Raw genomic sequence first — 24824 nt, forward strand, 5'->3', positions numbered from 1 at the left:
GAGACAAAATTTTAAAAGCTTTTTGATGAAATGCACAGTTAATTCATAAAGACAAAAACATCAAAACCATGCACCATATTTAAAAAGCTACTAAAACTTAAGGCAATTTGTATTACACATGGCTTACACAATCCAACACATTAAACAAAATCTTATCCCTTCTCATCTCATTATTTTTATAACTAATGATAGAAGAAAAACACACTTTTATATAAAACCTGAGTTTTCTTGCTAGAAGTAAGAGACAAGTTGGTTTTAAAATTTATAAGCAAACATATACAAGGTACAATCCTCATTATTAATTCTAAGACAGGCTTCCCCAGCAAGTCTAAGTATATATCCCTTTCCAACATTTTCTAACTAGGTACTGTAAAACATCTAAACTGCATAAAATCATTCTGAGCTTTTCAAGTTCTAGAGAAATATTCTCAGCACTAGTGTGACTTGATTTGGAGATGTTTCCTCAACTCTGCAATAGTCCAAGACAAAAGGCATGAAATCTATGGTTCTTTATTAGGCTCAGTGAAGCAGAAGTATTCCTATCCCCATCTGGCTGTACAGTTATGCATCAAACTTAACTCTTCTGCTGCTAAACATTTCAGCAACAAAATGGGAGAGGGAAGGAAACCTACAAAAGAATGAAGAACTGCTGCAAGAAATAAAATGCCACACAGAGGAAGAAAAGCAGAAGAGAGAAACAGAATAGTTTAAGAAAAAGGGAAAACAAAAAGCAGTGGTCCTGAAGACAAGCCTGTCCCTCCAGTGAGGAATACTGTGGCCCACAAAGAGGACAGAAATGCCTCTGAATTGCTACATTAAAGCCATTTTCTGCTTCCAATGCCAGTACAAGTTTTCACAAACTGAAAAGACTGAAGTTGGGAGGGACTGTTTGAGATCATCTAATCCAACCCCATCTGCTCAAGCAAGGCCAGCCAGAGCAGGCTGCCCTGTGCCATACGCAACCGGCACCCCCTGCTCCTACCCCCGGTTATGTGGTTAGCATAACTAATGCCATTTTACGAGGCAACCAGCCATTCTCTATGGCCCAGTAGGTCATGTTATTTGTTCCCTTTCCCTCATTATCAGGCCCTGAAGGCCCTGTGAACCAAGAAGACAAACCAAACGGATTTCTTCTTCCCCTCCCTACCAGCCTCAAGGCTCCTGGGCACTGGTCCAATTACTCCCTTCCTTATCAGCCTTGAAGGTCCCAGGCACCCAGCTGGCCAGGTGGTGGTGATGACCCTGTCATGGAACAGGGAAGCATAACAGCACACAAAGCACTGTCCATAAAATCAAGGGGTTACAAGGCCTAAGTGGGGAACTTGGACTGGAGCTGCTGCTGGACAGCGAGACCCATGACGTCCCAGTGGCAAGGACACCTCCACAGTCATCTGCTTCCTCCAAGGACCAAGCTGAGTAACTCATATTTTTTTATATGACTTTCAAGTCTAGATTATGATTGTTATATTGATATAGCAAACCACATATTAAGATTTGACTGGATTTGCAGAAGGTCCAGGTGATTAGAAATTTTAAGTTAAATTGTATGACATATTCTGTATTACTTAGGTGATTAGAAATCGTAAATTCTATTATAAATTCTGTGTTATGCTACTTACAGATTGTACTATATTGATTCTGCTTTTAGAAATCCTGTGCCATTCTAATCATAAATTCTGTGCTATACAAATCATAATATCCTGTTAGGAAAATAAAGCTTTAATTGTAACTACAACTAGTGCCATCATCATTCTGCCAAGGATCCCTAAAAGAATCTGTCCCCTCAGCATCGGGTGACACTGTGTGTGCAGTCAGCTTTTGAATATCGTCACAGATGGAGACTCCACAACCTCTCTGGGCATCCTGTTCCAATATTTGACCACTCTCACAGTAAAAGTGTTTTCTTGTGTTCAGGTGAAGTTTCATACATTTCAACTTTTGCCCATTGCCTATCTTGGCTTGCCCTTGTGCTCACTGTCTCACTGGGCACCACTGAGTAGAGTTTGGCTTCCTCTTCCTCATTCTGTCCCATCAGGTATTTTTACATATGGATAAGATCCCTCTGAGCCACCTTCTTTTCAGACTGAACAGGCTCAGCTTTCTCAGCCTCTCATTTGAAAGATCATTAATCATCTTTGTGGCCCTTTGCTGGACTCATTCCAGTAAATCCATCTCTCTCTTGTATTGGAAGGCCCAGAACTTGACTCAGCACTCCAGATGTGGTCTCACCAGTATGAGTAGAGAGGAAGGATCACCTCCCATGACCTGCCAGCAATGCTCCTCCTAATGCAGCTGAGGCGGCTGTTAGTCTTCTTTGCTGTAAGGTTGCATTGCTGGCTCGTGTTCATCTTATCCACAAGGACACAGAGATCCTACTATGTAGAGCTGCTTTCCAGCCAGTCAGCCCCCAGTGTGTAGCGGTGCATGGGGTTATTCCTCCCTAGGTTCATCAGGTTTCCTGTTGAAGAACTTCATGAGGTTCCCCTCTGTCCATCTCTCCCGTCTGTTGAGGTCCCTTTGAACAGCAGAGGAACCTAGTCTAGTAGCTGCTCCTCCCAGCTTTGTATCATCTGCAAACTTGCCAAAAGTACACTCTGCCCTATTGTCCAGATCATTGTTAATGATGTCACACACTATTGGCCTAAATATCAAACCCTGGGGTACACCACTAGTGACTAGCCTGCAAGTGGACTTTGTGCCACTGATCACTACCCTGTGGGCCTGGTTGTTCAGCTAGTTTTCAGTCAACCTCACTGTTTGCTTAACTAACTCATACTTCATCAGCTTGTCTGAGGAGACAGTGTTAAGTCTTACTGAAGTCAAGATAAACATCTGCTGCTCCCTCCTCATCCACCAAGCCAGTCACTTCATTATAGAAAGCTATCAGGTTAGAATTTGCCCTTTGTAAACCCATGCTGACTACTCCTGAACATCTTCTTGTCCTTCTTGTCTTTGCACATTATTTCCAGAATTAGTTGATTCATCACCTTCCCACGGACTGAGATGAAGATGACCAGCTAGAGTTCCTCAGACCCTCCTTCTTGCTCTTCTTGAAAACAGGAAGGACATTTACTTTCTTTGAGTCTTCAGGAATCGCTCCCAGTCACTACAACTTTTCAAAGATAATCAAAAGGGGCCTCACAATGACATCAGGCAGCTCCCTCAGCACTCCCAGGTACATTCTGTCAGACCACATGGTCTTAGGTATGTTTGGTCCATTTAAGTGTTCCCTAACCTGATCCTCCTCCACAGAGAGCAAGTAGTCTTTGCTCCAGACCTTCCCTCTGGTCTCAGGGATCTGGTATTTCTGAAAGCCAGTCTTACCAGTAAAGACAGAGGCAAAGAAGCATTGAGTACCTTGGGCTCTTCTGTGTCCTTTGTCACCAGGGCCCCTGCCCCATTTAGCAGTGGGCCCATGTTTTCCTTGGTCTTCCTTTTGCTATTGATATATTCGTAGAATCTTTTCTTGTTGTCCTTCATATTTCTTGCCAGACTCAACTCCACTAGCATTTCCCACTAACACTACTGAGAATTTTGGGAGGAGGCACTGGTACATGGATATAGCATTGCAATTAATTAATCGAACAGTAAAGCAATGGTTAAATCACCAAAGTGATCAAGAATAAAGAACTACAGAAAAAGCTTTAATTTTCCAATCTTCCAAATGCTATGAACAAACAATATAAATCAAAAGGCAGGATGAGGTACTCAAGCAGATATCTGGTAATATTCTCCACTTTCGTTACTGCTTACACTACTATTATCATTTGTTGTCAAAAAATATTTTCGAAATCACAGTAGTCCTATATGGCACTACTTCTCAACTAAATCAGTAAGTTACATTTCCATCTTATTTACAAAAAAGATGAGATACAACTACAAGGAAAAAGAAAAACAAATACAAGAGGAAACAACTCACTTGAAAATAACAAACTACTTTGCTCTTACTCCTGCTTTAAAAGAAATTGGTTTAATCCTCAACCAATTTTTTTCAACCACCTAACCACCATGGTAAACAAAAATGGTTGCTTCAGACAATTTTTTTCTATATTAATGCTAGTTCAATACTAGTCATAACATATCAAGAGTAAATTAAACAAGCTGACAGATATTGTCTTTAAAAATACTTAATTCTGTATAAATAATTTTAGGACTTTTTTAATCAGTTTATCTAAAAAACAAAGAATTGCAGAATTCACTGGATTTAGAATTAACAAAAAGAAAACACAGAGACATGGAGTATCTAATTAAGGGATTATCACTTCCTTCCATTAGTAAAATGCTTCACTAGAGTAGCATGTCAGAATATTGCCCCAAAAGCAAAGTTACTTTGTCTTTATAGCATGCAAAATACCGCTGCTAAGGCAACTGCAGCACCTTCCTTTTTGCGCACTAGGACAGGTGAAAAGGTTACAGAGCTGTAAAACATCCGGTCTGATGATAACAATAATCACATCTTTGTACCTACCAGAGTGCCTACCTTATCGTGAGTGCTATTCAGGGCTAATTTAGTTGAGAAACAAGTGCCAGATTACTAATTCATATGGCCAGACACATATCGGATCGTTGCTGTCAAAAATTAGCCCAAGTGCTACTATGCTTCTAAAATGAAGAAAACCATGTTGGCAAATTCATCCTCTGTGGGAATTTCTACAGCAGCTGGTCTTTGAGAGATGCTCAATTAAAGCAAGGTTGATGGCTGCTGCTTGACAAATCAATTCAGAGGTGGCAAATACAGAAAAAAAGCACAGAAGCAACTGAGAATGCTGCAGAAAATTTGATGTTGGCATAATTAGCCAAGAAGCACTCAAACAGTGAAAGAGTACTGTAAAGCTATGCATTTTTCTTAACAATCCACAAGAAATGAGATATTCACTATTGTTTTGACAATGAAAAATCAGAAATGCATTTTTCTTCTTTCATATGACATAATAGAGTTATAAAAATTGATATTCTCAGTAAAACAGAAGGAAAAGATTAGAATAAAAATATCAGCTAAAAAAAAATATTAGTAATCCACAAAAGGATTTTTAAAAGGACCTATCAACCAAGTACCAAGGAACCATTTACCTGCTGCAATGTTGGGTTATATTTACCTCTATAAAGTCGCTATCAAAAGAACTCCTAAGACAAAGTCATATTCAGGAAGACTGCAGTTAGCTAGCCCTAATAAAACTCTGAAAATAAAAGTGACTTACAAAAAAAAAATAGTATCCTGCTAAAATAGGTCATTAAAACACCAAAGTTCTCTTGTGAAAAGGAGGATTATTTTCCTAAAGGAAGGAAGTGGGGGACAGCTCCTGATAAGCAACAGGAACTCTGTTCAGGTTGGCTAGTAAGGTAAGGCCTATTGCTTACATGAAAAAGCCATGCAAAGTCAAAGCTGTGCCTACCTCATCAAAGGTCTCCGTCATTTTCTGCATTACATCCTTCCTGTGCAAACTTTGAAACATCTCTGCTGTTACCATGCCTAGAAAAGTAATGTTTTAAAAAAGAATTACTGACAAGCATATTACATTAATCAAGTCCAAACCACAGCAAGGACTTCGTTTTAAATTTAGAAACATCAAGGAAGGGGGATTCAGGCCGTCTTATCTCTGTTTACAGACAACATGTTACATAGGGAGACATAAATTCATAGAATGGTTTGGGTTGGAACGAACCTTAAAGATCACCTAGTTCCAACTTCCTGCCATGGGCAGGGACACCCTCCACTAGACCACGTTGCCCAAAGCCCCATCCAACCTGGCCTTGAACACTTCCAGGGAGGGGGCATCCACAGCTTCTCTGGGCAATCTGTTACAGTGTCCCACCACTCTCACAGTGAAGAATTTTTTCCTTATATCTAATCTAAATCTACCGTCTTCCAGTTTAAAACCATTACCCCTTGTCCTATCACTACATGCCCTTGTAAAAAGTCCCTCTCCAGCTTTCAATTACATTCATTTATAGTAGAAAATACTGATGAACCAAAACTGAAATTCACATTAGAGAAATCTGCCCAGTGCTGTCTGGCACGGGTATTTTCTCTGTCCATTCATTTACTTCAAGGATTCACCAAAATTTTGCCCACTGCTAGTCAAAGACCCCCAAAACATTTTCCATAAAAGGCAGCATATTAGTCAAAGACCTAGAAAAAAATTTTGAAGTGTAGAAGATACATTCCAGCTGCTTAAACGTATGCAGAAGTTTCAAACAAATGGAATAGTCTTCTTAAAACTCTTACTTGCCATCCTGAAGCATTTCACTAGCAAACTGTCCCCAGCAGTCAGTGTGTCTCAATGTTTGTTATGAAACTGACAGCTTCACAACCCTCTGGTAAAAGTAACCGCAATAAGGCAAGAGATTGCTTTCCTAGCCACCAAAGCAGGGACCTTAATTTGCTAGTTGTTTATTTTCACATAAAGATACTAGCAAAACAAAAGGTACTAGGAAATTACAAAACAAATGGCAACTGAAACACTGTATTTTAATTAGAACGGTCATCAAAAACATCTTCCCTATGTGGGTATTCTGCAAAGCAACGTGACACGCCACTTCAGCAACCTGACCTTGCAAACCATGTTCAAATACAGCTCTGCAAGTTGGCATGCTGTAAACACAGAATCAAAGAATTTAAGCGGCAGCATTCTTTACTACTAGTACTGCCCATCTGGAGTTTGTCTTAATGAACAATACAGATTATAAGTACATGATTTACTGGAAAGAAAAATCCCATTTTAGAAAGCACACTTCAGAGTACTCTTACCTACAGACAATGGAAAGGGCTACTAAGAGTAAATTACCTTGACAGCCTGAGCACTGAATGAAGAAGTTGATCAGATCAAGAAGTGCCACATTCCTGTCTTGTTTATAAGCTTCAACCCAGTCATCTACTACAGACTGGAACAGATTACAGAAACTCATTAGTCAGGAGCTGAACACAGCATGCCACACTCCACTGAGGACACTCATAATAAAGACACAAACTAACACTGTTCCATGTCCATTAAATTACAAAAATAAACTCCACACCATTTTGTTCCATTTCTAATAGCACATGCAAAAGACTCCTTCTGGGGCAAAATGAAGTCTTCAACGGCTCATTCACAAGTTCTGCTCTAGACAATGTTGCCATTCACAGACTCTGCTCTCTGTTAACAGGGAAAATAACCACAGCTTTAATAATTTTAATATACAAAAAAACAAAAACCTGATTTCTTGTCAGCACTGAGGTAACAGTTTCACTTTTGTGCTGGTTTTGGCTGGGACAGAGTTGATCCAGGTTTTAATCCTTCATACACATATACAAACATAATACGCACCTATGTTCACAGAATATGGGTAAGTGGGCTTCCTCACAATGAGGAAAGTTGCTACCTATATAGATGCACAGGGAGCCTGACTATTATGCAAACTGCTGTCAAATTGTATTGGAATAATGATAAAAGAAAAATACCGAAAGGCAAGCTCCCAGAAAAAAACCACCTGATTTTCAGAATCCTGAGCAGCCAAAGTTTTCTACTGATAAACCTTTTCTGTATTTTTTTCAAATAATTCTCTTTTCATGTGTTCAGACATTGCTTTAGGACGACTGGTTTAGGTACATACTTCCTTCCTCTTTTTAAATATCTGACAGCTACTTTTTCACTAATTTCTTGAAGACGCATTCCTTTCAGGAGTCATGCTCATAAGTTTTCCAATCAAACATGTTTCTTCCCCATCTATGCCAAAACAGAACAAAATTTCAATGATCCAGAGTATAAATAACTGAAATGACCACTGTTTATCCATCTTCCCTCCACCAACTCCTCTCAGAATTCAGAGTCAGAAATACCTGCATGGCCCGCTTCCCCATGCTGACCACTTCAAACAACGTAACTGCCTCAACCACTTCTCCATTCTGCAGCTGGCTCACTCTTCTGCTACTGGAAGAATTCCTCCTTATGTTTTCACACTGTTCTCGGACCTTCCGTTTCTCTCTCTGAAATGAGTCAAGCAAAGAAACTGTGTGAGAAAGTGTGACACATAACAGCCATTCACAGATGCATGAATTAGCCCCTAATAACAAGTTTATTTTACTCTCATCGTATTGATTTCCCCAGGGTGCTACCTTTTAACTTCAAGGACACTGAAAAAGCCTTATCGAACACGACCATACCAGAAGGGGATGAAAGAAACAATTTACCAGTTTGAATTTTTTTCTCAACACTGAGTCATAAGCATAAGAAGGTATAACAGGAAAGAAGCTTCTGAACAGTTGTGTACTACCCAGAAGGCATTTTTCAGTGGCAGCTGTAATTTCTAAACAATAGACAGCAAGCACAGAAGCTCTTCTACATCTTTTCACTCACAGGGTAAACACACAACTTGCAAATTAACATCAGCTGCACACAATGCACAGCTAAGGAAGAACACACACTGAAATGAACTGACTGTTCAAAAGCCAGCATTGAGGTATTGATGCCAATGGAATTTGGGGGTCAAGCTGTACTCAGTGACTAGATGCACTGTATTGTGATTGTTTTATGCAATATTCCATTTTGTAACAACTGAATGAGACAGAAAATAAATTTGATAATAATAATAAAAAATTAAAATCAACTTACTGGTGTTTTCAGGTTGCCATTTCTCACACAGCTGCCATTCTGCACAGCAGACTCAGGCACAGTCTCATCATGGACAGCATTCTCTCTGAAGCATAACAAATATGTTGAGCAGTTTAGCAGTGAGAACACAGAACTACACACTTCAGTACAAACAACAGAAGAAAATAAAAGCATACATATGTATTTTAATATTTTTAATGAATTATTTGGAAGTTATGTAATTTTGTTACTAAAACCCAAACAGCTAACTTTAAAAGTACAACAGAAATTTGTGGCCTTTTTCAAACTATTGGCTTTCCTCTCAGATATACAGATAATTAGAAAACTAGCAAAACTATCAAAGATATCAAGGAACTAGAAAGTAAGTAAATGAAACAGAAAGCTGATGTTGACTTAAGGCAGCCTTTGTTGACTTCAGAGCTTTGCACCATGAATCAGTAACACAAGTACGCATTCACTTTGTGGGTGCCCTGCACAAAACAAGGTAGTAACATTTGATGGGTCTAAAATAAAAAATGAGAGGAAGAATCTGTTTTACTTTGTCTATAAAACATGCTGAAGAAAAATGACACATAAGAAATTTCATTTGCAGGTCATTGCTAATATGATGGAGGAATAATTTTAGAAAAGATGCACCTTCTGGGAGATCTGAAGCCATACATTTATCTGCAATGAAATTATGCCAATTTTCATCATTCCCAATGCTAACAATATGCTTTGCCAAAGGTCATGTTTGAGTAGATGAACTGGATCCCACTTGTGCAGCAGGTCCAGTACTGGTAGCTGGTTGCTGTGGCCTCCTTTTAAACTACGGTGGCCAGGACATGAAGCCAGTTGACTTGTACTATAAGAAGGCACAAAAAGAAAGTAAATATGAAAGTGTACAGTCACTTTCATTTTTGCGATACTGCTACAACAATAGAGCGTACTAATACAAATGACCACTTCACAAAGAAAAAAACCCAGTATATAACAGTCAGATATAGCCCACTCTCCAATATCCAGTGCCGGCTAGCCCAGACGGAGAATTAACTGTGCTGCGGATGCAGAGCCAGCTCGACTCCAGTTCGGTTTATCAATGCCAGATAAGCACTGTTGTTGTTGTTCTTCCCAAGGCTGTTTCAGTTAGACATTGCAAAGCAAATCCTGAGGCTGAACAGCACCAACTGCAGGACCAAGGTCCTGATGTTACTTCATTAGTGAGAACAGATAGAGGGTTTTATTTAAACGCATCTCTGTTTACTTTTTGAATCTATTGGGACACTTCACCATAAGCGATGTAGGATTAGGTTTCCAAAGACTCCTACGAAAATTCTATATAAAGTTCTATAAAAATACGTCAAATTTCTAAATACAATTATGCAAATGCTTAACTCCCCTCCAGAGAAAAGTTAAATTCAGTGAACGTCTTGTCATAGAAAAGTGCAAAATGTGCCACAGTGTTTGACAGATCGAAGCCAAGAAAATAATTCAGGATGAACCAATCCTTACATCAGTTGTCTGGACTTCGGCACGTTACAGAAAAGAGAGGGATGAACTATAGTTCACAACTGAGTCAGCACGCTATAGTAATAGTTTGCAAAAGTTTTCAAATGTTTTGATTTGTAATTGTGAGCCACAAAAATTAAGTATTTCAAGCACCACCAGAGACTTCCTAGTTGAAAAAGAACAAGCAGCAAGAGATAGCAATATGTACTGCTTTTCTGAGGCTAGTTAGCTCTTCCCAGATGCTTCTACAGACCACAAATAAACAAAAAGAATCCAAACATGTTTGTCAAGGCGTTGCTTCTCCTATGTGATTAAATCCTTTCACTCTTGTTTTCAAAGCAGAACACAACATTATAGGGCTGGACTGACATGTTCTTACTTGCACTGTTTCACTAGAACTTCAATTGAGATGCCAGCCAACATCATCGCAACATGTGTTACCTGTTTCTGCTTTATACCTCAACATAACTCTCAATACACTCTCAAACAATTTTCCTGAATTGTTTGCATGTACTATTAGCAACTCATTCCGTCCCATAATGAAAGTAAATGTATTTCATTTGATTACAGCAACTGTAATTGAGTCCAAGTTAAATTAAAACATTTAAATAACAAAAAATATCAGAACTGCTGCAGGACCGTTCAGTCAAGTACTTGTCTGATCACGTACTGCTTTTAATATCTCTGTCTAGAATACACTTCTTTGAAGATTTATTAACTCATGCGTCTCTTTCCCAAGAACATCCTGAAGGATGGCACTACAGATGGCGTCTACTGGCCCTGTGCTGCTAACACCAGGCAAAAGGTACCTGTAGCAAAAGGGGTAAACAAAGTAAGTGAATGCCTGGTATATGGAACAGCACCCTTACCAAAGCTCAGCAAAACCTGCAAGAATGAAAAGACCATTGATCTACAGCTTCCTCATGTTGGGCTTACAAAGACAAGCAAAACAACATCTCTGTGATGAAACCCAGTTGGAGTAACTGTCGCACATACATTAAACACCTGTGTTAAACACTCAACAAATGTAACTAGACACTAAATACTAATACTAAAAAGCCATTTAGTTTCTGAACTGCTTTGGTTATTAGTGCACCACAGCACATAGCAATGCCACAGGAAGGACCATGCTACAACAAACCTACACAAAAGCAGTGATTTTTTAAATCAAGATACTATCAATACTCATCTTTCTCCTTTCTCTTCTTTTTTTTTTTTTTTTTTCCTTTTAATACTGATGTTTCCAGTAAGGCTATTCATAAGGCAGGTACTTAAACATTTGCAGGAACTAGACTAAAGTCTAGAAACTGAACCCCATGAAACCACTTAGAAATGAAATGAGGCATTTTAATGCGAGTTTTTATTTGCACAACTAAATTTCTGTTGAAGAAACTGTAAAAAGAATTAAGTCACTCTCTTATCTTCTTGAGCAAAATAGGAACCACTGTATCTAGTTGAGGATGATGCGATCACTTCTGCAGCTAGCCTTATACATAACTCCATTTAACATCTTTTCAACTATTTGAGTGCAGCGCTAGGTTTGACAAATTTTGAACTAGTCTTTTTTTTTTTTTACTCCCCTCTGTTACTCTACACCATACTGAGCATTTTTGCATACCTAAATTCACTGCCTCATATACTGGTAAGAAATAGTTCTCAGCCATTTACTTTGTTTCCATTAGCAATCAGTAAGAAAGCATAGGCAGAATTCCATTCTTACTTCATCCCAATTTTCACCCTTACACCCTGTTACATATGGCTCACAGACTCATTTTTACCTCACATTCCTGACACAACACAGTCCTTTCACTAGTACTTGAAGTATTACTGATGAGATAAAAATAGTTGAAGTAGGACAGAAGCAAAGCCCTTCACCCAGTATGCAAACACAATATTATTGTGAGAATTTCTGAGTTCAGTTTTCTCATCTTAATAAACATTTGGAGCAGATTTAGTGACACACTTAAAAAGAAATCTACGTCTTTAAAAGAGGTTACATTCCTTTAGCTGTGTAAAAAAGAAAATTAATCTGTTACTGGAAAACTCCTACCTGTAGATTTTTAAAATTATAAATTTCAATACAACTGCTTCATCTTTTAGAAGCAACATAAGAAGCTCAGCTAAACAATTGCCAGGTGACCTCCTGGCACTTCTGCAACTAAGAGGTTGGCTTCAGATGAAACATACTGGAAAGGACATATGGGAAGCAATATTAATTGTCATCATGGACTATGAGGAATACATCTCAGCTTTCATTAGTTTAATGAAGCAACAGACCTGGAGTAGACTTGCTCAGAAGGTGACAGGATCAGCAAAGGTTGGACTGCAATGAGTAAAAGCATGCAACACTGGACAGCTAAGAAGCTTCACTCTTTGAAACTAGACAAGATATACCCAAATGTTTTAACTTTACCATTTATTTATTTATATTTGCTCTTTCTACTTCCAAATAACATTCTGTAAACAATGAGATTAATACATTTGGTTTATAGGTCATCTCAACTGATGACTGGAAAAATACATTATGAAAGGGAGAAGACTTGACATATCCCTGATAAAAACAGCTACAGAGAAGCAATGCCCCACTCATTGTCAACTGTAGAGAGTCTACAGATTACTAGCGCTCTTCCCCTTCAGCATCCCCAAATTCACCACTGAAGTGAACAGGAGTTCACTGTTAATCTGCCTTTTTTTTTTTTTCAAAGCAGGTTCATTTGAACTGTAGTGAATAAGGCACAGAGAAGCTTGTAAGGCCGAGGTCCCTGTCAATCCATATAAAACATTACATTAAGAAGATGCTAAACAATACATAAAAGGGAATAAAATGGAGACATTAGTAACAAGACATAGTGCATAGCAAATCTCTTTTTTCTTCCCTCTCACCTAAAGTGACAAAGCGTAGACTGCCCCACTATCCAACAAATTTTACAGACAACCTGCGCCAGGTCTTACTTTTGGCTGGGAAGGTTGCTGGCTGCGTTGGGCTCGGCTATCATCTCCGCTACGTCATTTCAGCGGCACAGACAGCAAGCTAACACGATCAGCACCGGTTTTGAGGAAAACTTCAACAAGATCGGTAGCATTAAAAAACTCAACAAAGCTTTGGCTCTTACGGGCGAAACAGCAGCCAAAAACTGTCAAGAAAAGAAAACAAAAAGAGTTAAATTCCAGGCAGCTCCCTTAAAACCCAAGTCAGAAAGCGCCCCAAAAAACCCAGTGGCAGAAGGGAATGCAACTCGGGGCGGAGAGCTCGGAGCGGGACGGCTGCGCCCGGCGGAGCCCTGACGACGCAGCCCGCACAAAGCCGCCAGCCGTCAGAACCGCGGCCGCCCGGGGCCGTACGGCCCGCTTACCTTTACTCTCCTGCGCCTCGGGCAGACCCCCGCAGCGGCGGCGGCACGGCGCCCCGCACAGGAGAACTGTCTCAGGGGCTTCGCCACCGCCCCGAAGGGAGGTAACAGGCGGCAGGCCAGCCCGGGCCGCGGAGGACCCTCACCCACCCGTACAAACACGCACACCGTACAGCTGCGGGCTAGAGGCGGGCGCGCCGGGGGCGGGGGGAGGCGGCGAGGCGGAGCGCGACTCGGCCGCGGCCCAGGGGGCGGCGGGAGGAAGAAAGCGCGACGCTGGGCGCGCGATGCGCGGGGCACGTCACTCACCTGCCACGGGGACGCGCTCCCCAGGCCCGAGCGCGCGCCAGCACCGCCCCCTGGCTCCCCCCTCCCTCGCTGCGGCGACCCGGGCCCCGGCTCCGGCCCGGCGTCAATCACGGCCGTCCCTGGGCGCCACCCGGCCTATCAGAGGCGGGGATCGCCATCACGTGGTCCACTACCACCGCAGGTGGGCGGGGCGAGAGGTGCAGGCCCACGGCACCGGCGCGCCGTGGGCCTTCCGTAGCGGCCGAGGCAAGGGCGGAAGGACGCGCTTCGTAGCGGTCCGTCCCCGCCGCTTTGCCCGGGGAAGGGGGTGGTGAGGCGTGAGGCGCTGCTAACGGCCGCGCGATGGGGCCTGGCCGCCTCTCGCAGTCGCTCCTGCTCCGTTACCGGCGGGTGGCGGCGGCGTTCGGCGCGGCTCGCTGCCGCTACGGGCCGTGGCCTGCCCGTCTTGTCAGCGCCGCCGCTCGCCTCTGGGCTCCCCAGCGGCCGCCGGGCAGGGGAGAGCCACCGCGGGCGGGCGGGGGAGGTCGGTGGAAGGGGATGGCGGGCGCCGGCGGGGATGAAGAAGAAGAGGAGGAGGAGGAGGAGGAAGAGGAAGATGAGGCGGAGCTGGAGGAGCTGCTCGGCCCCTCTCCGCTGGCCGTGGAGCCCGGCGCGCAGCGAGTGGCCGTGGTGCACCCGGCTGTCAAGTGGGGCCCGAAGAAGTCGCCGCTCACCACGGGTGCGTGGCTGCGCCGGGGCGGGAGGGCCGGGCTCCCCCGCGGATCCAGCGGCGCCGCTGTCCGTCTGTCCTTGCCCGCGTCGCTTCTCAGTTTCCCCCTGTTCTAGAGGTGTACGGCCCGCAGGAATACATCTAGGGAATTAGTGCTGGTAGTCAGAAGTACAGCTGTTGTTATAGTGGTAAAACCGCGAAATGTCTGGGTCAACTAGCGAAATACAAACTCGGAACAGATAAAAAGTCGGTGTTTTCTTTTGATAACTTTTTAAAATACAGTGTGTTATCAGTGATCATTCGCAGATCGGTGCTTTGACTTGTAAATCACGAACTTTGTGTCTTGGACAGCAAAACAACTCGGTGCATAGTGTTCAGGTTGCTTAAGGAAACCGCCGGGTTTCCCCCTCGTTAGCAAAACGTGAATAGCCTGCAGCCCTCAACGTGCTCCCTGGCCAGGTAGGCAGGAGTCCTTCGGCCTCACGCTTGCCCAGAAGTTGGCTGAAGAGCAGGAATACTCTCCTGTCCATAAGAGACACGTGAAAGAGTCTCACGGACTTAAAGGAGTACTTTTATGCAGTTACTTAGGGATGCAGTCTCCAGTAATTCCTTTATAAGGACTTTAATTAGCATTGCTATTCTTAAATTTCAGAAATCCTTGTAGCTAGCTAATACATAAGCATTAATCATGCATGGTTAAGATACATGATGAACTTGGCTTGATGTTGTTTCTCCAAACATGTACCTAATTACAAAGTTGTAATAGGATTAAGCATTTTCTAAGTTAGTTTCATATATAAATTAACGCATATAAAATACTACTTCTTGTATTCAAGTTTATTATGCAGTGAACCTAAATCTCATTTTGTTTTATTAGCGCTGCTAATAATAACAAATTGTCACTTTGCAGAAGAAAGTTTTTAACCTTTTCAGAATTTACATATGCATTCCCATATTACAACTGAAAAAAAAGTAAAATACAAAGGCACCTTTCTGTCCAGACATACAGAAGAATAGCAGTGATACCTTTCCGTTTATTTAGGCCCTCCAGATGAAGAGCCTGAAGTCTGAACAAATGCTTTGGAATGATTGTTGAAACACCACAGGTACAGCAGGAAATCTGTGCATTTTACAAGGAACACTAACAATATGAGGAGAAAGAGGATCATGGTTATCTTTTAAAATATATTACTTTTTGGACCAAGGTAACCTATTTAATATATCAATTATGTTTTGCTATCTAGAGAAACTTGATAAATCTGTTATGAAAAGAGAATCTTATTCCCATTTGGCAGATGAAAACTGGATCTACTGATCTGATATACCCATGTAGTCTTTGTGATTTCATGAAGTCCTCAAAAATCAGTGTTTTGCTATGTAGACGTTAAAAAAAAAAGTAATGAACCAGAATACAGAATCTGCTGGTTTTAGCGAGTCATAAATCAGTGTAGGTCTTTATGAATAAGTAGCAGTGTAGTTAGCAGCAGGATATGCCATATTAGTAATTCTTTAAATATTGCCACAAAACATCAAGGAATTAATCAGGTGGTTTTGTGTTCATCTAAAATAACAATTTATTTTCCAGCTAGTTAGTTCTTTCAGTTGTGGAGGCAAAAAACTTGGTAGTTTCTTTGCTGGATATAAAATTAAAAGTTCTTATAAATCAACAACCACAGAAATAATTTGTACTGGCAGAAAGATGCTTTGTGTAGTACAATTGCATCCAACTAGAAGATTAATTACTCTGATTAGAGGTAAGATGTTTTGCTCCTTGTGCTAGAGGTTAAATACCCTAGTAGAATTTCAGTGTAGCTTAGTCTTTCCCTGTTCATGCACGTACTGTAGTTATTGGAAATCTGAGCAAAGTTATGATGGTGTATTATAATCTTTTGTCTTTTTTCTCCCTTTTTTTTTTTTTTTTTTATTCCTAAAGCTGAATTACAGATTGCTGAAGCCGTTGCTCTTGTAGATACCCTTCAGAACTGGACAGTTTCAGAGAAAATAATTATTCCGACAAAAAATCCTGACAAGAAGTTTATTTTTGGCAAAGGAAACTTTCAGGTTTTGACAGGTAAGGACTGAGATTTTTCAGGACTGTGTTATTCTAAATGGATGACTTATACAGCTGAACTATTTAAGCATAAGTATGAAGGCTGAAGAGAGAGTGAATTTTGTTTATCCATCATGCAGGTTTGCAAACAAACTTCAAATAATTTTTTTTTAAGGTTACTAAAGCAACACAGAATAGAAATAACCCATGCTCACTGAAAATGTGTGAGGCAACGTAATCCGCACATTTACATGATTGACATAAGCGAAACTGGCGGCTGTTCTTGACATAGTACTAAATTAGTGCAAATACAACTGTTCTGTGAACAAAGAATATGATGCCATTTCATATTTTATGAGCATTCTGCTCAGTGCAAAATGGTTTTATATTCTGTATATTTTAAAAAGAGAATTGACATTTAACACTGTATTTTATAATGGTTATCCATCTTTTAGAAAAGATTAAAAAATTGCCCCATGTGACAGCTGTCTTCTTGAATGTGGAAAGAATATCTTCACTAACAAAGGTAATTCAACATAATATCAAATCATATTCTTTACATCAGTATTGTTCAGAAGCTATTGATGTTACAAGAAGTAGGTTCGGTTATGAGACTGAATTTGCCAATGGTAAAATATGAAGCCACCTGGACTGAGTTTTGTTGAAAGGAAACTTAATTCCTATTACATTTGTCCCGCTGATATATGTGTTTCCAGCTCTCGTGCATGAAATTTTCCAGCAGCCTAATAGCCATTTAGGGTAGACTCTGCTCTCGCATTTGCCACTGGCCCCAGTTAAAATGTTGGAAAAGTTACTCAAGGTCTTCTTCACAAAACAGAGGTGATAAAACAGCTTTTGTTATGAAGAATGTCAACATTTTGGATTAGCTATATGCACAAATTTCTGCACTTATACGGATAGTGTATTTATTTTCCTGTAGTTCTGTGGATGCTGCATTGTATTTTGAGTATGAGGTGTAAATTCAGAGCAAGTTTATATTTGTTTCAAATATTTAAACCTTCATTCATAACCCTTAAAAAGAAACCATAGTTGAAATGGACAGATTACATTGAAGGGAGGAGCATGCTTCACTTTCTTTTTTGTTTTCACACTGGCAGTAAAACAACTGGTGCATGAACTATAGACGTTCTTTGAAATGCTTAGGCAAACTGAAATAAATACTTTTTAGGTTTTTTGCATGTACAGCATCGTGCAGGGTGTAAAGTACATGCAAACTCTGCAAGCAAACACTAATGCTTTGCTAGTAGTTTTGAATGCTTTCCCTGATCATAAAATGAACAAAGATGGTAAATATCTCTAGTAGATAGTTATCTCAGTTCAATTTATTGATGAAATAGAACTTGAAAATGTTTCAATTCAATTTTCTGGGTTTTATTCCCTAATTTATAATATGAGTTAGTACTAAATTTGCTAAAAAAAAAATAAAAAATCTTTTCACAAATCTAGATCTTCAGAGCAATTTAACAGTGTTGATTCAAGAAAGTGTTTGAGAACATTTTTAAACCAGAAGCATTCTGGATTTTAGAGGTCGCAGAGAGGAACTACTGCAGAATTTATCTTTTGCTGAATTAGAGCAAGAGTGGAGTTTTTAATTTGTTTTTTGGTTGGTTGGGGTTTTTTAAGTATTTCATGAAAAGCTGGTTATCAAATAATTTTCCTCCTTTTTTTTTAATTTTGGTAATCTTTTTTCTTTTCTTATGTTATCCCTACACTTTCCCATACCATTCATAATTATTTTTTTACAAGGACTTAACCACTTAAATTCTTGATTCTGACATATGCTGTGTAAGAGCTGTTGTCAGAATCCCTTACAGGGAATGGAAGGATTCTTGCTGAATTTGATGGGCCTAGAGCATCAAATTCTACCTTCTAAACTCTCTTTTTCATCTTTATTCGTGGTCAACCAAATTTTGCCTTTGCATGTTCATAATCATTACCCATCCATTGAAATGGAATCCTGAGATCCTCCGAGTTCAAGTGTCCATCAGCCACCTGTACTGGTAGTGCTGTGTAGGAATTGATCAACTGATACTGTGGGGGATAGAAAACATGTAAGTTATTTTGTCTTACATGGCTAAAGAAAGAACTAGAAGATGCCTGGGGCGTGAAGGTCTTTGACAGATACACAGTTGTACTTCACATTTTTCGTTGTAATGCCCGGACCACAGAAGCAAAACTTCAGATAGCGTTGGCCGAAATTCCGCTTCTCAGGTACCTTGAACTGTGCAAATCACATACTGATATTTATATATTTTAGTGACTATTTCTTTACAGTAACAAAAATGGTAATACTGTACTGAAAGAAAAATGACAGTTTCAGTGCTTGCATAGTATACTGAATGATTGATTAGAGCATAGAAATATTTGCTTTATTGTCATTGTTTTAAGCTTCTGCAGTGCTGGCGGGCAAAACCAGAAAGTGTTCAATAGATAATCTTAAAAAATATACTCCTCATTAAAAGGTCCCGGTTCTTTCTAATGTGGAAGATGGATTGCAAGAATGTGTAGGAATTGGATATATGTATCCCATATATAATTTTGATGGGTTTAATAAGGAAAGCTATAAACAAGGAAGATGAAAGGCATTAACTTGTATCTGATTTTTCCACATTTGTACCTTACATGGCATAGAAATATTTGTACATGGAAGTTGGTGTGAGTTGCATAGATGTATCAGAGGCATCTTTGGCTCTCTGAAATTTCAGAATAGCCATTATAATTTGCGGAGTTGTATGATTTTTCAAACCACAGTTGAGCCAGGAAAATCTGGGGTTTTTTTCGCCAGCCTTCTTGGCATGAGCAGGTTTTATTTAGAGCTCTCTCATTTAGTGGGGTTTTTTTGTACTATTAGAATATCACTACTTCTTCATATTTGTTGGGCATTTTAGGATAGCTTGATTAAAGATAATTGCTTCTAATGAACTGTTACTCCACTGCCAGGTCAAATCTGAAAAATGAGGTGTCTCAGCTAGATCAGCAGAGAGGTGGATCAAGATACATCATGGGCTCAGGTAAAGTCTAAATATTCTTATGAATTAGAGGATTTTTTTTTCCTCCTTAGCCTTTAAACAAATTTAATTGCATCTTACTTTATTTGGAGGAGGCTGGGAGGAAAAACTGTTTGTGTTCAGCATCTAATTAAGTGAACATACAAAAATTTATTGGAAAGTAACTTAAATAATAAAGTTTCAGTCTGTACTGGCTCAGTAAATGGCCATGGGGAGAGTATTTGCTGCCACAGGAGTTTATCATAAGTGTACATGGTTATTCTAGAGTGATTAGCATATGTTTTAATAATTACTTATCACTCTGACTCTATCTTAGGCAAGAATACATAGTTTTAGTTGCTTATTTATAACTTCATATACCCTAGTGCTAACTCACTTGATTTCCCAATGCATGACATCACTCGGTTTACTGTTTCTCTTGTAGACTATTCTGCCAATTATTCATTTGCATTTCTCAGGTGAAACATTCATGGAGACACAGACTCGTATGTTGAAAGAAAAAGAGCTTAAAATTAGGAATGCCCTGGAGAAACTAAGAAGAAAAAGGTCTTTACTTAGAACTCAGCGCAGAAAACGCGAGTTTCCGATTATCTCAGTAATGGGCTATACTAATTGTGGTAAGCAAAAACTCGTGAAATTGTAACACAAAAGAGCTTACATTGTCTAATTTTTAATCAGAAACTTTAGCCAGAATCTCATTTCTGTGCAAATAGGCTTCGTATTTTAATTAGTTTTTAAATCGTGTTAGGAATATATGTCAATTAGATTATAGTTAGGAAAGCAAATGATGCTTGTTGTAGTTAGATTTTTTTTTTTTTTCCTTCAGTCTTGAAGACACGTTTTGGAGAAATACCTAGCAACTATTGTGCCAAGAACTTATATATAGTGCTGAAGAGTGTACTGCTAGTGTCCCTTTATGTGAATCTTTCTTACTTGATCAGAATGGGTACAGAAAAGTACACAGGTTTTAGATCACTGGGAAGGCTTGAGGCATAGGAGGAAAATTCAGGAGAGTTGGCAGTTGATCTGAGAAATGTGCTTAAGAGGCACTGTAGCTTTTCATTGATTGATGTATAGTGTTCTGAAATGTGTTCATAAGAGAATCTAAATAAAGCTAAAGCGTTTATTCTATTTTTTTTTTTAATAGTTTACACAAGTGAATTCATTGCAAGGCATAAATAGCCTTTGGACTAGACACTTTTTTCAGGTTACATTACCTTAAGAACATTCATGTTATTATTCAACATCTTTATAAAAACAAATCTACCTTGCACTAATTTTGTTATCAGTTATATTTAAATATTTGGATTACACTGTATGTTTTTCTTAAATGTCACACTTCCATACTTTTAAAACTAAAGATTTAACAATATATATATTACAATTTTGTACACATAATTGAAATACTTTAACTAGGGTATATACTGAGCACTTTAATGACTAAATTCTGTGAAATATTCATTGAGTTAAATAAATATCTCTAGTATTATGTTCATGAAGAAATACTTAATAAAGACATAAACCTAATAAGCTACATATTATTAAGGGTTCTGTTTATCGTTGGATTTAACAAGTAAATACTGAGTTGTTTTATTTGACAACAGAAGCACTGAGGAGTGCATAAGTCTATGTTTCCTAATGCTGTCATGGCAGTACTCTTCAGATAGTCTTACAGGTAAGAGATGTGGGTAGGTCATTTTGCAGGTCAGTGCCATTTTGATCATCTTGTGATTTTGCAGTATAGCTTCCAGACATGGGCTTAAATCCAATTCCAAGTTATAAAAGTTAAGACTATGTTTGGATTTCCTGATATCATATAGGTAACTAATCATAGGCTAGATTTAAATTAGTGAAATAGATATGAAAAGAGAGGTTAAATCATACAACTCACCTGAACCTTGTAAATTAAATTTTTACTTGAAACAAGCCATTAAAATCTTGTCCTTCTTTTCTTTAATTAGGAAAAACTACCTTGATCAAAGCCTTGACTGGGGAAGCAGGACTTCAACCCAGAGATCAGCTTTTTGCCACTCTGGATATTACAGCCCATGCTGGCTATCTGCCCTCGCATATGTCAGTTATTTATGTTGACACAATTGGGTTTCTGACTGATCTTCCACATAATCTGGTTGAGTCCTTTTCAGCTACGTTAGAAGAAGTGGCTTACTCAGTAAGTAGTTGACTATTAACACTGAGAAATCAAATTAATTTCCTTTTAGATAATCCTCACCCCTTCAAAAAAGGGGAAGTTAATTGACATGCTGTTCTTAGTGAAGTATCTGGCTGACTATAGTAGTCTCCTAAGATAATGAGGTAAATAACTTACCATAAGCCAATTTTCTGACACTTGAAATTATGCAGAACATATAGATATGAATAAATTTCAGAAAGGCCTTATTTGGAGTATATGTGTCCTTCTCCATGATATGTAAACCAGATAAATCAGATTTTGCTGATTAAATATATGAAAACCTAAACGGTGCATCCAAATAAGTTGAGGCTAACTTTCTTGAGTTAAAAATGAAATAAAGCCTCTGGAATGATCTGGTCTTAAGGTTTCCTAGAGCACTACAAGTGGGTGATTGTGACATGATGCAGGCAGCAGGTAATAAACACAAATGTACTTTTCCAATCATTTTCTCATTAGTTTCCTGTGTTACAGCAAAGTGTAAAGCTGCATACACACAGACATTTAAAGAAAAAGCCTGTATCGTCAAAGGTAGTGAAATTCAGTGGTAGCTAGGTGCCAGAATGCTTCTGAGGATTAGACTTCACCATCACTATGTAATAATAGGACTTTCAAAAGTGGGCTGCAGCTATCCTGTTTGTCTCTTATTGTGCAGTGTTAAATGAAAGGCAAGAAATTTATTTCTCACTAATTTTCAGAAGTTTGAAGCAGTATCTTGAGCAAAGATGACGAAACATTTTGAATGCAAATATTGAATTTGGTTGCTTCGTTGTTATCATGGCAAACATGATCATGTATGTACTTGAGACTGATAACTTTTGTATAAAGCTTTCTAAGTGAAGCACCAGTAGTAGTATCTCAGGAACTAAGGATAAGGATAATCTTCTGCTTTTTGAATGTAAGAATAGAATTACAAGTTGTGTGGGGTTTTTTCCCTCGTTTTTGAAACAGTTTTTCAGCCATTACTCTTCTAAAACCTTTTTAGAGTTCACTCTTTTTCTTCACTGTTTTTGAACCCTTATTGTTACATAGCCTTGGCTTTGAAAATTTGGATCAGTAGTTATTTGAATTCTGAATTCTGTAACTAGCCTGATTGACAGGGTTTGTTTCAGGATTGTTGGAGGCAATTCGTACTCACTATGAAGTGGAAGACTAAGCTGCTACAGATTTTCTTCTATCATGGTGCAAAACCCAGCATTGGTTTAGTACTGTTTTAGTAGTTCATTTTACAGTGTTACTCTGCCAGTGTATTATCTAATGGATAGGAAAGTATCTTACATGAATTAGCAATGCAAAAATAGTATAAAACCTCTACAACCTGGTAACTGGTGTGTTTCATTAAGTAACTGTCTTGTATATTGATGCTTGCTAGGATCTGATAGTTCATGTGAGGGATATTACTCATCCAGAAACCATCCTCCAGAAAGCAACCGTTCTGTCAGTTCTGAAGAATCTTAATCTTCCCAGCCATTTATTGGACTCAATGGTAGAAGTTCATAACAAAGTGGATTTGATAGAAAGGTAAGCAAGAGATGCTAAGTGTACTTAAACATTTCTTATCTTATGGAAGCTTTATAATTCTTAGTCTAGAAAAGAGCTTCCCCACTTCTGAATACATTCAATAGTGTTTCTCAATCTTTTACACATGTAACTATGGTCTTAAAAAGAATTAATTATTTTTTAATTACAAAAGAATCACTTGAGTCATACAAGAAGCAGCCTCTGTAGGAAGGTGCCAGTGTAAAGCCACACAGTTAAATTGTCCATGCTTGGAATATTTTCATAGCCTTATCTTCATGAGCAATCGTTACCTTTCAGGTATAAACCCACTGAGGAAAATGCTTTAGCCATTTCTGCTCTACATGGACATGGTTTAGAAGAGCTGAAAGAAGAAATAGAGAAAAAAATTTTGACGGTAACAGGGAAGAAGATTCTGACAGTTAATGTCAACTTAGAGGGACCTCAGCTAAGGTAAATAATTTTGAATTGTAAGAAGGACTTGGAGAAATATGAAACTCTTAGTCTTGCACGTCTTAATTTCCAAATCATATCATACTGATCTTAATCTGTGTTAAGAATTACAGGGATAATTATTAAAGTTTTCTGACCTATTGAGAAGAAGTATCCCCATTAGATACCCTGGAATCTGCTTCTGAAAGTGTCCTTCACAGAGTTCTGTTAGTACAATAAAACATACTTCCTGAAAGATCATACAACTGGTAAAAACACAAATCTGAAAGATTTATGAAAACAATATAGCCTATTTCCAAACAGCAAGTAGCAAATGAAAAGTTAAGCACTTCATCTTTTAAAGCATTGAATTATTTGCAACATGTTGACCTAGAGCAAAGATCACATTTTATGCAGTGTGTCATACCTTTAAGATGCTAATATGCTTTTACTTCTACAGTTGGCTCTATAAAGAAGCAACAGTTCAGGAAGTAGAAGTCATGCCTGAAGATGGCACAGCCAGGGTGAAGGTGATAATCGGCAATTCTGCTTTTGGCAGATACAGACACCTCTTTCCTAACAGTAAGATTTTTATGCCATGAAACTGCATCCTTTTGTAGGAAGAGAAACTGATCTCATTAAGAGGATGTGAAATGAAGTTGATGACCTGTTAGCCTGGGTGTTGAAGAGTGTATTTCTTCCCCAGTTGATGTTTTTGATGCATTTTAGAAATAGCCACTGTTTCAGAAAACTTCTGTTTGGAAGCAGTAAGACCTTTGAGCTCTTGGTGCAAGGACAGCACCACAGTTTTAATGTTGGTGGCTGTAAGCTGTGGAGCTCCAACACGTGGAAGTCACTGGATGGCATCTGAATTAACCTTCAGAAAAGTACCAAGTGTCCTATATAAATAAAGCTTTTTACCCCATTTTTTAGAATAAAATATTTATTATAAAGTGTCTCATATGGTCCTTGGAAAATTAAAGTTACTGAACAAAATGTTTGCTATGTAAAAATAATACAGGTATGTTCATGCATTCTGCTTGAATATATATTTAAGTAAAGTAACTGCCCCGTCTTACTGCAGTGAAGCAAAAACCCATAGATTTGTATGTTTAATTAATAAAGTTAGCTGTGAACACCTTTTACCCCTACAGTTTTCTTGC

At 39.0% G+C, this 24824-nt stretch overlaps 2 protein-coding genes across 2 annotated transcripts in view; one reads left to right on the top strand and one right to left on the bottom strand.

Moving 5' to 3' along the window:
- The window catches only part of LOC129204361 (cohesin subunit SA-2-like), a 62248-nt gene extending 48533 nt beyond the window's left edge, over window positions 1-13715 (bottom strand). The window contains exons 1-6 of the mRNA XM_054820270.1: window positions 13430-13715; window positions 13029-13210; window positions 8589-8673; window positions 7817-7963; window positions 6786-6882; window positions 5394-5470 (exon numbers count right to left, since the gene is read on the bottom strand). Of these exons, the coding sequence (XP_054676245.1) occupies window positions 5394-5470; window positions 6786-6882; window positions 7817-7963; window positions 8589-8673; window positions 13029-13072 (450 nt within the window). The 5' untranslated portion in view covers window positions 13073-13210; window positions 13430-13715. The remainder of the gene's footprint in view (window positions 1-5393; window positions 5471-6785; window positions 6883-7816; window positions 7964-8588; window positions 8674-13028; window positions 13211-13429) is intronic.
- An 85-nt stretch (window positions 13716-13800) lies between these two features.
- On the top strand, window positions 13801-24803 carry GTPBP6 (GTP binding protein 6 (putative)). The gene is made up of 10 exons (XM_054813814.1): window positions 13801-14453; window positions 16378-16515; window positions 16950-17020; window positions 18596-18726; window positions 19456-19526; window positions 19982-20140; window positions 21485-21693; window positions 23084-23232; window positions 23530-23682; window positions 24122-24803. Exons 1-10 carry the CDS (start codon window positions 14078-14080, stop codon window positions 24261-24263), a joined length of 1599 nt encoding a protein of 532 aa, XP_054669789.1. The 5' UTR covers window positions 13801-14077; the 3' UTR covers window positions 24264-24803.
- The last annotated feature ends 21 nt before the right edge of the window (window positions 24804-24824 follow it).

The sequence above is a fragment of the Grus americana genome, chromosome 1 (genome assembly GCF_028858705.1).
Source record: "Grus americana isolate bGruAme1 chromosome 1, bGruAme1.mat, whole genome shotgun sequence".
NCBI lineage: Eukaryota > Metazoa > Chordata > Aves > Gruiformes > Gruidae > Grus > Grus americana.

What these genes read in the sequence shown, in the direction of transcription:
- GTPBP6 (XM_054813814.1), top strand. Translation starts at nt 14,078, where the DNA reads ATGGGGCCTGGCCGCCTCTCGCAGTCGCTCCTGCTCCGTTACCGGCGG. An exon ending in GAATATCTTCACTAACAAAG is followed by an intron (nt 17,021 to 18,595) that starts GTAATTCAACAT and finishes ACATGGCTAAAG; the next exon opens with AAAGAACTAGAAGATGCCTG. An exon ending in TTAGAGGGACCTCAGCTAAG is followed by an intron (nt 23,683 to 24,121) that starts GTAAATAATTTT and finishes TTACTTCTACAG; the next exon opens with TTGGCTCTATAAAGAAGCAA.